At 45.0% G+C, this 15,805-nt stretch overlaps 1 protein-coding gene across 7 annotated transcripts in view; it reads left to right on the top strand.

Annotated features, from left to right (window-relative positions):
- The window catches only part of DNAH9 (dynein axonemal heavy chain 9), a 207,313-nt gene that overhangs the window by 124,770 nt on the left and 66,738 nt on the right, over positions 1–15,805 (top strand). For all 7 annotated transcript variants that reach the window (XM_054846795.1, XM_054846794.1, XM_054846797.1 and 4 more), the window contains 4 exons: positions 324–528; positions 5,625–5,789; positions 8,183–8,323; positions 13,630–13,800. In XM_054846795.1, coding sequence (XP_054702770.1) covers positions 324–528; positions 5,625–5,789; positions 8,183–8,323; positions 13,630–13,800 — 682 coding nt within the window. The remainder of the gene's footprint in view (positions 1–323; positions 529–5,624; positions 5,790–8,182; positions 8,324–13,629; positions 13,801–15,805) is intronic.

Genomic DNA, 15,805 nt, shown 5'->3' with positions numbered 1-15,805 from the left:
CATGGAACTCCAACTTTAGGTAGAATACAGCCTCTGTAAAAAGCAAGGAGGGTTCATGGTTGAACTGACTATCCTGGTGCCGGAAACTGTGAGCCTTCTCAAACAGGATCCAAAATTCAGGGGCGACTGTCTGGGGTTTTTATCCTAAATCAGAAGTGGTTGAAGTGTGTCCAATTTTGAATGCTTTTCTGCTTTAACAATGGTTTCTGCGTGAAGAATGCCAAGTCCCATGCTGGTAGATGCCATTGACTGATACCACCATTTGTCTTTGGGTGAGATGTCCTGGAAGACGTATGCTCGTGTTTCTTTTGCTCTAATTTCAGGTACATTAAGATCGGGGACAAGGAATGTGACTTCAACCCTGCCTTCCGTCTCATCCTCCACACGAAGCTGGCAAACCCCCATTTCCAACCCGAGCTGCAGGCACAGTGCACCCTCATCAACTTCACTGTCACGCGAGACGGCTTGGAGGACCAGCTGCTCGCAGCAGTGGTCAACATGGAGAGGCCCGACTTGGAGGAGCTCAAGGTCAGTAGCTGGGACTTTACACTGCAAGGCACTACTACTACTACTACTACCACTACTACAGAACAAATAGCATTTCATGTGCAGGAGATTCAAATCAGGAGATTTCCCTTGAATTGATAAACATTGAGGATTATTTTTTTTGTTCAGTCTTTTGTTTTCTTGGTATTTTGGGAACACTTAAACTGCAATTTCAAGTTTTTTTCTCCAAAAATTTTGGTAAGAATCTCTTTCTTTTCCTACTCTTGGAAATGGAAATTGAGATTCTCATTATATGAGTTTTTCTGGACTTTACAGATTTAATTTTGGAGGTAGGATTAATCTACTTAATTTTAGGCATTTATGCTATAGGATTCCCACTGTAAATATTGTGAAGCTGGTAATGAATTTCTCCTGTTCTGATTTTTCCTCCCACTTGTTTGTAACAGGCCAGAATGTTCTTATTCTCTTTCTCTCTCTCTCTTTTAGTAAGTATGGCTTCAGTTTCAAGATTTTTTAAAAAAAAAAATCCTTTGTTCTAATGACACATTTAACAATGTAACGAATATGATAATACTAAATATTTACTGAGAGTGGGAATAAATTTACTGCACATGTTCAGTCAGGCCAGGCCAGTTTTGTAATAATCTTTTCATTTAATGAGGTTCTAAAGTACGTTAGCTGTGCAGCCTTAATGATGCATTTAGTTTTAAACAGGCTCATGTGCTAACGAGCCAAAAGATGGCATCAAAAATACATAATGAGCTGATTTAATGTGTAATCCATGGCTATCTTGCTGGGACCGTGAGACCCAAAGCCTCTTGATCAGGCACCCCTCGCACACGCTCCGTACTGGGTTGCAAACGCCACCAACAGCCGCGTTCCTGGGCTGATTTGCGCCGAAGGGGGCTGGGGGGTGACCGTGATTAGCATAGTTGTGTCATTAACTGCTGTTATGTTAAGGACCGTTCATCTTATCCTCGGCAGCATCGCTGTTAATGGTTGCTGTCACAATACGAAAGACAAATTCGGTATCATGTGGAGTCAACAAACCCACAATTAGGTTCTAAAAATTAGTAACTGAAAATCGGCAGCACTTCCCTCCCATGCTGTAAAAGAACTGTGTATTAGAAAACAGTGAAAATTATGTGAATCAGAGATCGCATCTTTTGAAGCCCCTGCTTCTTCAGGATGTGCGTGTTGTGGAAGAAGGAGGTTGGGCACAGGACCAGGGAAATAAATGCGTCCCCGAGTGCCAACTATGCCACCAGCTGTGGGGGATACGGGGCTGTAGTTTTGCTTCAGAAAGCACTAAGCAGATATAGATTGGTGTGGGATGTAATTTTCTTTTCCTTTAAGAATATTTAAGATCTTTTTCTCTATATCATCACAGCAAGATAATACCAGAGTCCACTATCTCTCCTCTCCCTCTCATCTGCTTCCCTCCTGCTACAGTCTTGCTGCCCCAGCAGATATCAGGGAGGAGAAGACCAGCCTGGTATTCGAGATGTTCTGCTGGATGGGGAACAGTCAGCCAAAAAAAATAGCACTTCCCTGCTGGGATAAAAGCAGAGACTTGCCTCCTTACGCATGGTGAGGGGGGGCTGGCACCAGCTGCAGGTGCACTGACCGCAGCGAGTGACTGCTGGTCAGGGCTTAGTATCTTCTTCTGCCCCTAGTCTGTCCACCGACATGGAAAAAGCCACTAAGGTTGCTGTCTGATAGCTGGGGAGGCTCCTTGAAGACACAGATTAGAGTTTGAGAAGGAGGTATCGCTTTTTAGGTGTGCTTTAATCCATCCTCTCTACCCTGGGACAAAAGGGACAGGAGTTTGGTGTCTGGGCAAGGTTTAGAGCTCTGGCTCCTGGGCAGATGGAGGTGACTCCTACAGTAGTGTGTAGTAGGTACTGCACTCCAAATCTTGTTATGGGTGAAGATGGAGCACACCTGATATGTGGCACCCAGAATTTGTTGTTAGTGTTATGAACAACTTAATAACCTAACCAAAATTCATCAAACATCTATTATTAGTCCAATTACAGTAATGCTAACAGGTTTTATATGTTTTCTCAACACAGTCTGTTTCAATAATCTTTTTCTTCATAGGTTCCCAGTTATTCAGTCTTTCTGTTCCTTCCTATCTTTGAAGCTATCTTTATCTGATTCACAGGATTGCATTCCTGTTACAAAGGGTGTTCAGAGTCCACGACCACATTTACACTTTACCATATTTTGGTTCTAGAGATTGATCAGTCTGTCCACAATAACTGCTTGCTCTGACTCTAAATTAAAGCCATGCTAAATGAGGTTAAGGCAGTAGTGACGTGGCTGTGAGACAATCACAGCTAAGAGGAAATGAAACCAGTTTAGGCCAAGGCAAGCAAAGCCAAGTCCCGAGACCTTCCATCTCAGGTCAGTAGAAACCCTCTGGCCTTTAGTCTCATTTGCAGTTTCCTTTTGCATGGTTGACTGTGGTCCATGTGCTGGTGGCACTGCTTGTGGTCCACGTTGTCTTACCAGGGCTGGTTTCAAGTATCTCCCCCTTCACCAGACTTGACTGTTTGGACTGAAATATCTCCAATGGCATTTGCCTCAAATTCATTGTCTGTTTAGTGCTGAGAACTGCCTTAGGAAGAATATTTTTGCAGCTGCATCCCAAGCTATACGTGGGTAAGCCATGAGTTGAGGTCTGCCTTGCTGATTCGGGAGATAAAGTGTGCATGAAAGTCCCTGCACATTTGGGCTGCGATGGACAGTGCTGAGGTTCTTCAGGAATGAGGATGCTCTGCAGGAGTGGACTGAAAATGTGGAGGTTTTTTTTCTCTGTTTTGTGATGTTAAAATAATACAGTAAAACCAGCAGAAAGGACAAGGAGAGGAAGGTGGCTACTGTGGCTGAGCTAGAAAGGGGTTGGCAGTGAAACCTGCAAAACTGGCCTGTAGCTTTGTGGAACTTATTCTTTTTTTTTTTTTTCCATGGAATAAAATTTTGAAGGCTCTCAGAGTAACCTGTTTCCCAGAAGTAGAGCTGTTATATATCAACTGTGAAATAACAGATAATGAGCTTCACTGAAGAAATAAGAAATGATGACCTTGCTACTGCTGAAAACAATAGCATGATAAAGCTGCAACAGATGCGGGCTGTTGTGGGGAATACAGCATTGTATGCACTTCTAAGGGTGCGTTTCAGAAATTGCGTGGTGATTACAAGCTATTGGAGCAAAAATCACACACGTCCTCATTAATAACTCCAGGGCTTACAGTCCATGGTCTGGAATAATAGCTTGCAAAATGTCATTTTGCAAGGCATGCTATGCTTGAATGACAGAAATGCACAAAATTAGCCATGTTAGTTTTCTGTTTCAAGACTTGTAAAATATTTACCACCATGGGCAAACTCCTGTGTGTAATGCCTACAGAACAGGCCTTTAAAAACAGCCATTTATAGCCGAAATACCAATAAAAGGCATGCTTCAGTGCGCACTCTGCTGAATACTTGGGTTGACATTAACGTGCAATGAGTGTGTGTGCAGCAAGTATATGAAATTTCAGCCCAAATATTGAAAGATGAATTATTAATGAAAGAGTTAGTTAATCTGCTTGAAAACCTCTGACAACAGAGCAAATACTACTGGCTCCCTTATGCGTTGTGGGATTGGAAGAGACATAGAGTTATGTTTCCCATTCCTGGGGCTCTTCCAGACCCTATAGGTGGTTGAAAGGTGTGGGTATGTTTTCCAAAAGCTGTCTTTGGAACATTAAACCACTTGGCTTGTGCCACCCAGTCTGCCAGGTGCCAGTCACCATGGCCCAGAACTTGTCTCAATTCCATGTGCACTGTGTCTACTACTTCATGGAGCTGGCTATTTTTTGCAGGGCTATAAAACACTCTTTTGCAAGCTGCTTGAATTTCTTGATTGTGTCTTGGTTGTGTCACAATCCACAGTCTGAGGATTTAAAACTCTGTGTCACACAGTAGTGTTTTACATACCAGGGTGTTAGTGATTGACTTCGTTTAAGTAGAGAATAGTCACCAGGCTTGTAGCTTAGCAGCATCCAAATCAGATGCACAGCTTTCCCGTAGGATGTTTCCTGTGATAATGCTAAAAATAGGCATTCACAATAGGACCGTATAGTGGAATAACATTATATACCTGAAATCCCGGAAAGATGCCATTTCCCCAAGCAAACACATAGAATAGGGCAATCACATTTCATGGGAGAAATCTTATTCTGGAGGATCAGCTCAAAAAGGAGCAAGATGAGAGTCTTTGTTTTCACCATGAACAGTGTTAATGACTGGTATTTCTGCAGAAGAGAGGGAAATGGAACAAGTGTCTGGGGAGAAGGAGGGAGCATTTCACAGAAACTGGAAGAATTTGCACTATAATTCAGAAGATCTGCCCTTGAGGCAAGATGGTTGTTACTGGTCTGTGTCTGCTTGGCTGTCTTTGTGCTGAGTTTGCAAATTCTTTGGCAGGGGGACTTTGTCTTTGCATGTACAGCTTCTAGCACAGTAAGCCACTGATCCCAGTGAGATCTCGACACCAGAATACAAATGGGAGCAGCAATGAAGTGAGGCTGTGACTTTGCCCTCAGTTCTGAGCTTGAGATGCGTTGTGCTCATCTCTGGAGCCAAGTGACCTTGCTGTTGTTTTTTCCATCAGGTTTTAACCATCAGGTCCTCATTGCTGGCGTGACTGGTGTTGGTGTGTAGTGGCAAGCACAGAGGTTCACCAGGATGGGTGAGAAGCAGCAGAGACTATCTAGGCTGACTGAAGCCCAAAAAGTAGATATTTCTAAGATGAAGATACAGGATGTATGTTTGAGATGGGGGATGAAGGTCTCCTCCTCCTGATTCATTTCCAGCATTTTAATACATTCCTAGTGAAAGACCTCAGGTCTCCTGGTGCTATCTGTACTGTTCAAGGTTTCTCTGAGTTGATGGCTTGTTGGTTATGAACTGATCCCCAGGGCTCTGCCCATGCCCAGGAGCTGCAGAGAGCAGAAGTAAGCAATATCGGAGTATGGCAATTGTCAGTTAGAAGCCTGTTCACATGTGAAGGTGGTTAATCTTTACCACATTTTGTGGCTAAAACTTTCTGAATTTATGATTTGCAGTCAGATCTCACGAAGCAACAGAATGGATTCAAAATCACCTTGAAAACATTAGAGGACAACTTGCTCTCTCGGCTGTCATCAGCATCTGGGAACTTCCTGGGAGACACAGCATTGGTGGAGAACTTGGAGATCACTAAACAGACAGCTGCAGAAATTGAAGAGAAGGTACAAAGACAGTGACAGCCTAGAGAAAAGCATGTGTGTGATGTTATCTTTAAGGATTTCTGGGTGGAATGTAACTTCTTTACTCTGCCCATCTCTGCCCCTTCTGCTGATTAGAGAATAGAAAGTGATATAAATTGAAGTGCTCTCCATTCTGGACAGCTTCAAGCCATTTAATTCTTTGGAGCTTTTGTATGTTAAATGGCCTGTTTAAGACCAAGAGAAAACGTCAGTGCCTGATGTAAAGACAATAAAATTTACACTCTGTATCAAGGCAGCTTTAAACTGTTCCAGCGTAATCCTGAATACATCACAGTTCCTCAATTAAGCTGGATTTTAGTACTGACCAGGGACTGGAATCTGTTGAGTTTGCAGTCTCGAGTAAATCTGCAAGAACTTGGGCATTTCATACCCTTCCATTCCTTAGAGTATGAATCAATGTTTGAATTAGCTGTGCAGTGTCAGCATTGCCACCCACCCAGTTCACCTTGCTGGGGTTAGGTAAATGCGTGGTGATTTTGCCCTGCCGCTGAGGGGACTTGAGAAGTGTGGTTGTCATGCCGGGGTTGTGATAGGACCTCTGCATGGCCCTTCTCAGCTGTTTCCCTCCACAATCCTCCCACCTTCACAGCCTACACTTCTCCTCCTCCAGCCCCAGGCCCATGCTGCCTGGATAAGTTACCCATGTGCTGGGGTCAGGCTGGAGCTGCCTCTCGCTCCCCAGCACTGTAGCCCCAGTGACCTGGAACTAAGTGATCATCCACATTAAAAACTGGAATTATTTCTGCCACCCATTCAAGGTAGATCAGATGCATTCTGCTCTCTAAGTAGGGTTTACTTGAACCCCCAAAGGGGATGTTGAAGGGATGTTTTGACATGGCAAGCTTGGCATCTCCCTCTTGAAGCAAGTGTTCTTGAAGTGCGTCAATATCTAAACAAGTTGTGACTTTAAAGCTGGTCACTGCCACCTCTGTGGCAACAGGGACGAATTTTGGAGTTTTGACCTTTTTTTTGTGAGTTTGGTACCCACATGGAAAGCTGTCTCAGGGTCCCATTAGACATCTGCTTCTCAAGTCAACCCTTACTTTCTTCTTAGACTGTCGACCCAAAGAAAAATGTTCAGCCAACATTTTCCTTCTTATGGAAGTCCTCCCTGCTCTATTTATGGAAAACAACTGTCTTCCCCACCTCTGTCTTTTATGTTAATAGATTTATTAATTGTTTTGGGTGTGGGATGTCTAAAAGTTAGTTGTCTAAGTCTAAGCTAGACTCTGGGCTCCCTTTATAGTCAGTGGAGAGACATGGATGATGCCAGAAGGGGGACTCATCTGACGTAGACAAGTGATTCATGGCTCGTGCAGATGCTTGTTTCTGCAGTAGATGTTGAAGCTGCTCTTTGGAGGTCTCAGATATTACAGTTCATCATTGCTCATGGAGATGTGCAAACAGGCTAATCCCACAGATCCCAACATGTGTTGGCTGCACACCACAGATTAAGGCTCAGTCTGTGCTTCGTTGGCAAGGTCTGATGTGCCTCAGCCGGATGTGCTCACACCAGCTCATGTTGTCGCAGAGGGAGACCCAGTGGTGTGCATTTCGTGGGGGCTGTGTCATGCTCTGCTGGCTTGTCCAGCGTGCTGAGCCCCTTTCTGTAGCATCCCCATTCCATGGTTTGCTGAGCTAGCTGGATCAGCACTGGCTTGGCACCCTGTGGCTGTGCTGCAAGACACTTCTGACTGTACGTAGCCAGAGCCTAAAATAGTCCCTGAGAGGCCTGAGGATGACACTTTATGCTGCTGAAGTGGAATGAAAGAATGAACAGGACTGAGACAATAATGGGGTGATGTATCTGCCAAAAGCATTTTCACCAGGTCCATCACAGCAGCTATGCAGACACCTGGCCAGCAAGGTAGGGGTGCGTTAAATGCTGGTGAGGAAGAGCAGCAAGTAGCTGTAATAAATTAGCCGTTCTCAGCATTGGAGGAAGCTGCCACAAGAGCAGCACTAAGTCTGTTCAGCCCTGTGTTATTAATCACCTGCACAGGAGGGGGGCAATTAGCAGGAGAAGCTCATTGATGAGAAAAACAATTCCAGTTAGTAAAGAGCAGGGATCCCAGTGAGAAGCCTGGAGGGGGCTCGGGAAAACAGAGGGTTGGGCAAGAGGGTGGTAAATGCAGTTAAACGGAGAATATGCCGGGGGGGGACGCTGGGAGCAGGCGGCTCAAGCCTGGCTGCACCAGGATTTGGGAGGCGGAGGCTGGTCCCTGCAGCAGTTGGATGCGGTTGCTCACTGCTTGGCCTGACGTCTTTGTGGCAGATGTCAACCCTCCCCTGGGCTGCATACTCAATTCACAAAGATGTTTTCACACTAATTTTGTTCTGTGTTTTCCTCCCAGGTCCAGGAGTCTAAGGTGACAGAAACCAAGATTAACGAGGCCAGAGAGCACTACAGGCCTGCCGCCGCACGGGCCTCTCTGCTGTACTTCACCATGAACAACCTCCATGCCATCCATCCCATGTACCAGTTCTCTCTGAAGGTACTGTCCCCATGAGCCGTGGACCGAGCCCACGGCTGTGGGAGGCAGTGCCGCTGCTTCTCTCTTACTGAGGTTCAAAGTCATCATCTTGGGCCTCTTAAGGATATTTGAATGCCCAGGCAAAAAGATGAGCTAACCTAATCCATTCTGCTGCTTTGGTTTTATGGAGAAGTTTCCTGTAATTTATTTCACAGAATCACAGACTGGTAGGGGTTGGAAGGGACCTCTGGAGATCATCTAGTCCAACCCCTTGCCAAAGCAGGATCACCTTGAGCAGGTTGCACAGGATCGTGTCCAGACAGGTTTTGAATCTCTCCAGAGAAGCAGACTCCACAACCTCTCTGGGCAGCCTGTTCCAGTGCTCGGTCACCCTCAGAGTAAAGAAGTTTTTTCTCATATTCATGTGGAACTTCCTGTGTTCCAGTTTGTGCCCATTGCCCCTTGTCCTGTCACTGGGCACCACTGAGAAGAGTCTGGCCCTTTCCTCTTGACGTCCACCCTTTAGATATTTATAAATATTGATGAGATCCCCTCTCAGTCTTCTCTTCTCCAGGCTAAACAGACCCAGCTCTCTCAGCCTTTCCTCATACGAGAGATGCTCCAGTCCCCTCATCATCTTTGTAGCCCTCTACTGAACTCTCTCCAGTAGTTCCCTGTCTGTCTTGAACTGGGGAGCCCAGCACTGGACACAGAACTCCAGATGTGGCCTCACCAGGGCAGAGTAGAGGGGGAGGAGAACCTCCCTTGACCTGCTGGCCGTGCTCTTCTTCATACACCCCAGGTACCATTTGACTTGTTGGCCATGAGGGCACACTGCTGGTCATGGAGAGCTTGTTGTCCACCAGGACTCCCAGGTTCTTCTCCACAGCGCTGCTTCCCAGCAGGTCAACCCCTCACCTGTATTGGTGCTTGCAGTTATTCCTCCCCTGGTGCAGGACCCTACACTTGCCCTTGTTGAACTCTGTTTCTTTATAAGTCAACTTAACATACATAGGTCTTAACTTGTGTTGTGATAGTGTTTGTTGGGAAAGATTTGTCCCAAACTCACTGCAAATGCTGAGCAGAGTGTGTTCATCACTGCCCTTGGTGGAAGGAGCAGTTTCAGCAGCACCTGCAAAGACCCAGTGAGGAGCGGTCTGAATGCCACAAGAAAAGGTCTCTCTGTGTTGAGTACTGAGTGTAGGCCAAGGTCCCTACTCAGCTCTGAACTTGCCAGTCAGCCCACCACAGGTGGTCAGGTTGCGATCAGGTTAGATGAGCCTTACTTAGCTTTTCTTTCTTTTACTTGGTTTCTCTCTAAGCAGTTGAAGTCTTATGGAACAGTCTGACTTAGTGATGCATTAACATCTTTTATTACTAAAAATCCAGGAAGTTGCTTTGCAAACAGAACGTTACAAGCCATTTGTTCTTCCTTCCATATTCACAGCCTTGGGCTGCAGAACAAGATGAGCAATGGATTAAAATGATATTGTATGGGGAAGAGCCCACAAAGTACGTTTTTCTATGTATTTTATATATTTATGCACAGAGATTTTGTACAGCATTTGGAGTCACTTGCTCCATCAGTTAGTGTTCTCTTTATATTTACATTGATTCTATATCTGTGATGTCATCAAGGTCATAATGCCTGTGCAGATATTTCATAAGTTAACAGGAATTGCCGCAGCCTTTGACAATTATCCAAGACCTTGATGTTGAGACAATCTTGACTTCCCAAATGACACAGTATTAAAACATTGCATCACTCTAAACACAGTCCTGTCCCACTGAGATCACATCACCAGGGATTTATTGCTCCCTTCTGTACAAAAGTCAAGTCATTCCTACTTCCATTTCTACAATACAAGGAGGGTTCCAAGCAGCTGGGCTTTCAGGAGCTTGGATGCTTCCTACATTACAGTTACAAAAAGCCTTTCAGGTAGCCAGCAGCATGGTGTGAAATCTAACTTTGGGTTAGTGTCTGTGTATGGTTGGTGTGAAAGAATAGGTAGCACGTGCATGACTTGAATGTTCACCACCTTTTGGCATGGGCCCGCACACACGCTTATCTACAGTCTGGAGTTCTTTGGAGGGCTGCGTTTCTGCTCTTCTCACAATGTTGTGTGGCCCATCAGATAGACAAGCAAGCCTACAGCCTAGAATGTCCTTAGACTAGAAGTCCAGATGGGATTTGTGGATGTGTTAACACTTTGCAGTGTGGCTGCTGGCAATCTCAGTTGCAGGCATGCTCATGATGGCAGTATGAACATCCCAATGGGGACCATGCTGGGAGAGAGACACTTCTTGCCCTGTGCTCCTAAAATAAATGTAGAAGAGACATATAGCCAAGGGTCTGTGCTCCAAAGGCCTTGCTACTTTTCTGTCTTGTCTAAATAGACTACCCTTCCCTGCACAGCAAGCGTAGCTCTGTAGTGCACGGGCATGTTACATGGAGAACTAGGAATAATGTCCCTCCTTTGGAGAACATTCCCACCTGGAGCTGTTCTCACCAGAACACCTGGAGAACATTTCCAACATGACACATTGATTTCAATGTAATTAGTATTACTCATAGTGATGGAACTGAACCATCCCACCTGCCATGTGGCCACAGAGCCCAGTAGGAACCCAGTAGCTTTTGTAGGAATGAGCGCATGGCCATGTTTTCCAAGTTTCTTGACTATCTTTGAGATACCAGTGCTTCTCTTTATGGCAAGTGTGAATAGACTGAGACTCCACTTGCCACAATGGAGGAGTGAGATCTTTAGAACAAAATATATGACTAGTAGTGAATTCATAGTTCATGTCTTTGCTTCATGTTTGGGCATCATTTAATCAGTTGTTTTCTGTTCCTTGACAGGTAGGAAGTGGGGTTTCTTTCAAGCCATCCCCTCTATCTTTGAAGCTGCTTAGGCAGGGGTACCCTCTTTCTCTGCTCTGCATGTGCTGCCCAAGACACCAGGGAAGTCTTGGTCCTTGAGCAGCTTCTGAACACCTGCTGCAGTAAAAGCAAAAGTGCAGACAATCCCTTGCCTTGGCAGAGTAGTCTCAATAGGCCTGGCCAGTAGAGACCCAAGGGCATTTTGGGGTATTTATTGAAGAGTTCTGATTTTAATGTTTTAATAAATGGAAGACCTTTTTGTATCACAGGAGATGATGGGGGATGGAGGGTTCAGTGAGATGGCATCCTAGTCTAGAACTTCTTCCAAATGATTTCTTACCTTGATAAGTGACCTGGAAAAAGTAATTGAGCAGAGAATACAATATTTTGAACCTCATCCACAAAGAAACTTTTCTTTTTGATACGTACGACTCATGTTGAAATAATTTTACTAGGAAAATGTACAGAATATCTTTTGTGCAAGGGTGCCCTTTGAAAGATTCATTCCTTACACATACATAATAGATACCGGAGTTTCTGAGGTTTCACCTTTAATCTACTTCTTCTGTATTTTGTTTGTTTTATGTTTTCCAGTTAACATTAGCAATGTGTATAAATACATAGAAAATTATTGGATGAAATGTTTTTATCTAATAAATTTTGATGACAGATCATAAAACATTGTGTAAAGATGCACAGAGATGATTTTAAAATACTTACCACACAGCTAGAAGCCCATTATAAATTAAAGCACACAAGATTTATATGCTACTCTGAAGCATGTTTTAGCACAATTTAAAGAAATGTTAAGCAGGAAAATGCATTCTGAGATTACTTAATAATGCAGTAGGTATCAATGTTACTTTAATTTATTGAGGCATCAGTTTTCCTTTGTAGAACCCTAAAAATAATGCTGCCAACACAGTCATGCCTGGACCATGCTATTAATTTGTATTGGCCTGGTTATTTCCTATTAGCTGAGCCCCAGTGTATGGAGTCTTTGCATTGCTAATCAGGATTGAGGCTTTTTTTTTTTTTTTTTTCTTTTTCCAATTGCATTTGATAATTTGCTAATGGGTTTTCTTCGAACGGCTCTGAAAGTTTTGCGTCTTTTCTCATTTAGGTCAGAAATGTTGTTACAAGAATCCTTAGTATCTTATATAAGAGCATCATTCTCGATGCATGCACCCATCCCCAAGGGGAATTTACTGACTGGTTAATCCCACTTCCACAGGATGAAGTCCTACCTGCCCTTCTCATCTAGTCCTTTGCTGAATCCAGACAGTAAAATACTCATGGGCCTTTTTTTTTGTATTTAGGGGAATTACTTTTTTTCTAAATTGAAACATTTGTGAAATGGGAGCCATGCTTTTCTCTGGGAACGCCACTGTCTTTTGGTTCAACATTTGCAGAGGAAGTGGACTGTGTAATCCTTGTGAGAGAATACGTTTGATCAGAAAAGTGTTTCCTATATCCATTGTGTCTTAATTCAGTCAGCCAGTCTCTGCACTACTTTCTCTAGCCCGAGAGAGCACAATGTCACAGGGAATGTCATCATTGCCCGGCTGTTGCTGAAAAAGCAGCTAAAGGCAGATACAGGATCTGGTCTCTAGATATGTGCTCCAGATGACCCAGCAATGTGCGCTTGCAGCCCAGAAAACCAACCATGTCCTGGGCTGCATCCAAAGCAGCATGACCAGCAGGTCAAGGGAGGTGATTCTGCCCCTCTACTCCACTCTGGTGAGACCTCCCTGCAGTACTGCGTCCAGCTCTGGGGTCCCCAGTACAAGAAGGACGTGGAGCTGTTGGAGTGAGTCCAGAGGAGGCCACAGAGATGATGCGAGGGCTGGAGCACCTCTGCTATGGAGACAGGCTGAGAGAGTTGGGGCTGTTCAGCCTGGAGAAGAGAAGGCTCCGCGGAGACCTTAGAGCCCCTTCCAGTCCCTGCAGGGGCTCCAGGAAAGCTGGAGAGGGGCTGTTGACAAGGGCAGGGAGTGACAGGACAAGGGGAATGGCCTGAAGCTGAAAGAGGGGAGATTTAGATTAGATACTGGGAAATTCTTCCCTGTGAGGGTGGTGAGGCCCTGGCACAGGTTGCCCAGAGAAGCTGTGGCTGCCCCTGGCTCCCTGGCAGTGTTCAAGGCCAGGTTGGATGGGGCTTTGGGCACCCTGGTCTAGTGGAGGGTGTCCCTGCCCATGGCAGGAGGGTTGGAACTAGATGATCTTTAAGGTCCCTTCCAACCTAAACCAGTCTGGGATTCTATGTGTTCCCTTGCCTTCCAGAGCTGGTGGATCACACTGCTGGGCAGATGGGAATGCTTTTTTTGTGGCCTCAGAGATACAGTATCTGAGTTGGCTTCACTTATTGCAAGACTTCACGTGATACCCAGAAGCATGCAAAGAGCATCTAGAAACCACTGGTGTCCTTCTGTGTCTCCCCACCTAGGCGTTCAGCATTGTGTTTCAGAAAGCCATTGAGAGGGCACCTCCAGATGAGAACCTCGCAGTGCGCGTGCTGAAGCTCATCGACAGCATTACCTTCTCCGTGTTCCAGTACACAACTCGGGGGCTGTTTGAGTGTGATAAATTGACCTACACTGCTCAAGTTACCTTCCAGGTAAACATCACCATTTCATGCAATTTGTATGCAATGATTTATTTTATAGGCAAAGATATTGGCATGCAGAGAAAGCTCAAACTGTCACAGCTGTGGCCTTCAGCATCAGAGCAGCAAATACAAGGGCTGGGGAACTGATTTTCTTCTCTGCCTCTCTTGCTGATAACAGTCACAGATGCTGTGTTTGATTTGCATTATGCTGACAAATGGTTGTTTGAGAGAGTAATACCTGCTTGCAGGACCTGAAAAAAAGGGCAAAGCAAGTTGGTCTTGAAGCTGTATTGGTTTTAGCCAAAAAAATATGCTTGCTACATAGCTGCTGTCTTTTATCTTGTATGGTAGTATAATTTTTAGTCTACGATTTAAGCAAGGAGACCTTTGTATATCCCTATGCTGAAATCAAACTCAATCAATAAATAGTGCTTGGCATGATGTTGGAAAGTTGCTGTTAAGTTTGTTCAGTGAATGACTGTGTAAATGCCCTGACATGTAGAATGCAGATATGAACCAAGTTTGAACTGCTGAACACTGTGCAGGTCTAGTTAACCTTGTTCCAGCGATTGCCATGATTTTTTAAATTCTACATAACAAAATACTATGTATCAAAGGGAAAGTAAGTATATATACACACATACATATATACACACCTGTATAAAAAGTGGACTCTAACAATATATTTACTTAATAAATTGTCTGTGTGTAAAAAGACAGCTTACATTTTGCAATGTCAGCCTCAATTCTGACCCAAAGGATACCTATATTTTCATAGAATCATAGAATCATAGAATGGTTTGGGTTGGAAGGGACCTGAAAGATCATCTAGTTCCAGCCCCCCTGCCATGGGCAGGGACACCCTCCACTAGACCACGTTGCCCAAAGCCTCATCCAACCTGGCCTTAAACACTTCCAGGGATCCAGGGGCATCCACAGCCTCTCTGGGCAACCTGTGCCAGTGCCTCACCACTCTAACAGTAAAGAATTTCTTTCTAACATCTAATCTAAACCGACCCTCCTTCAGCTTAAACCCATTACCCCTTGTCCTCTCACTACACTCCCTGATAAACACTCCCTCACCATCTTTCCTGTAGGCCCCTTCAGGTACTGGTAAGCCACCATTAGGTCTCCCCGGAGCCACCTTTTCTCCAGGCTGAACAACCCCAACTCTCTCAGCCTGTCCTCATAGCAGAGGTGCTCCAGCCCTCTGATCAGCTTCGTGGCCCTCCTCTGGACTCGCTCCAACAGCTCCGTGTCTCTCCTGTCCTGGGGCCCCCAAAGCTGGACGCAGTGCTCCAGGTGGGGTCTCACAAGAGCGGAGTAGAAGGGCAGGATCCCCTCCCTCGACCTGCTGGTCACACCTCTTTTGATGCAGCCCAGGACACGGTTGGCTTTCTGGGCTGCAAGCGCACACTGCCAGCTCGTGTTGAGCTTCTCATCAATCAATACCCCCAAGTCCTTCTCCTCAGGGCTGCTTTCAATCCATTCCTCATCCAGCCTATAGTCTCTAATATATATTTCTAAATAAGGTATTTAAGTATCATACATTGTGCTTGCAACTATGCTTAGTGTTAAAAATAGTTAATGGGTCACTTAAAGCTGTCAGGAAAACCAGCATCCACAATTTCAGTGTGTGGAGGCAGCTGCGTGATGAGGCACAGGATTCTCCCATGTAAAAAAGCAGTTGTCTCTTGAACTGAGTACCTAATTGCCATCAGTGCTGGAGGAGATGCCAGGCACACTTCAGATGCCATTGCCCAGTAGACAATAATGAGATACAGCCTAGGACCTGTGACAAGGATGACAAACTCAGCACTCCAGCACTGTTCTTTTTCCACCCAGAACTGGTGTTCGGGGTTTTGGAATTTGTCTCTGAGATTTCAGAAGTCTGGCAATACGCTTGGAGCAGTAGCTCCAGCTGGACTCATGAGTGTGTATGGCTTTCCAGAATTACCTCGAACGTTGCTCTGGCAGTCTTACTCCATTATTCCTGAAAGCCACCATTGGTGGT

The sequence above is a fragment of the Grus americana genome, chromosome 18, assembly GCF_028858705.1.
Source record: "Grus americana isolate bGruAme1 chromosome 18, bGruAme1.mat, whole genome shotgun sequence".
Lineage (NCBI taxonomy): Eukaryota > Metazoa > Chordata > Aves > Gruiformes > Gruidae > Grus > Grus americana.
Note: the sequence above shows the minus strand (reverse complement) of the source record. Positions and strands in the feature narration are given on the sequence as shown.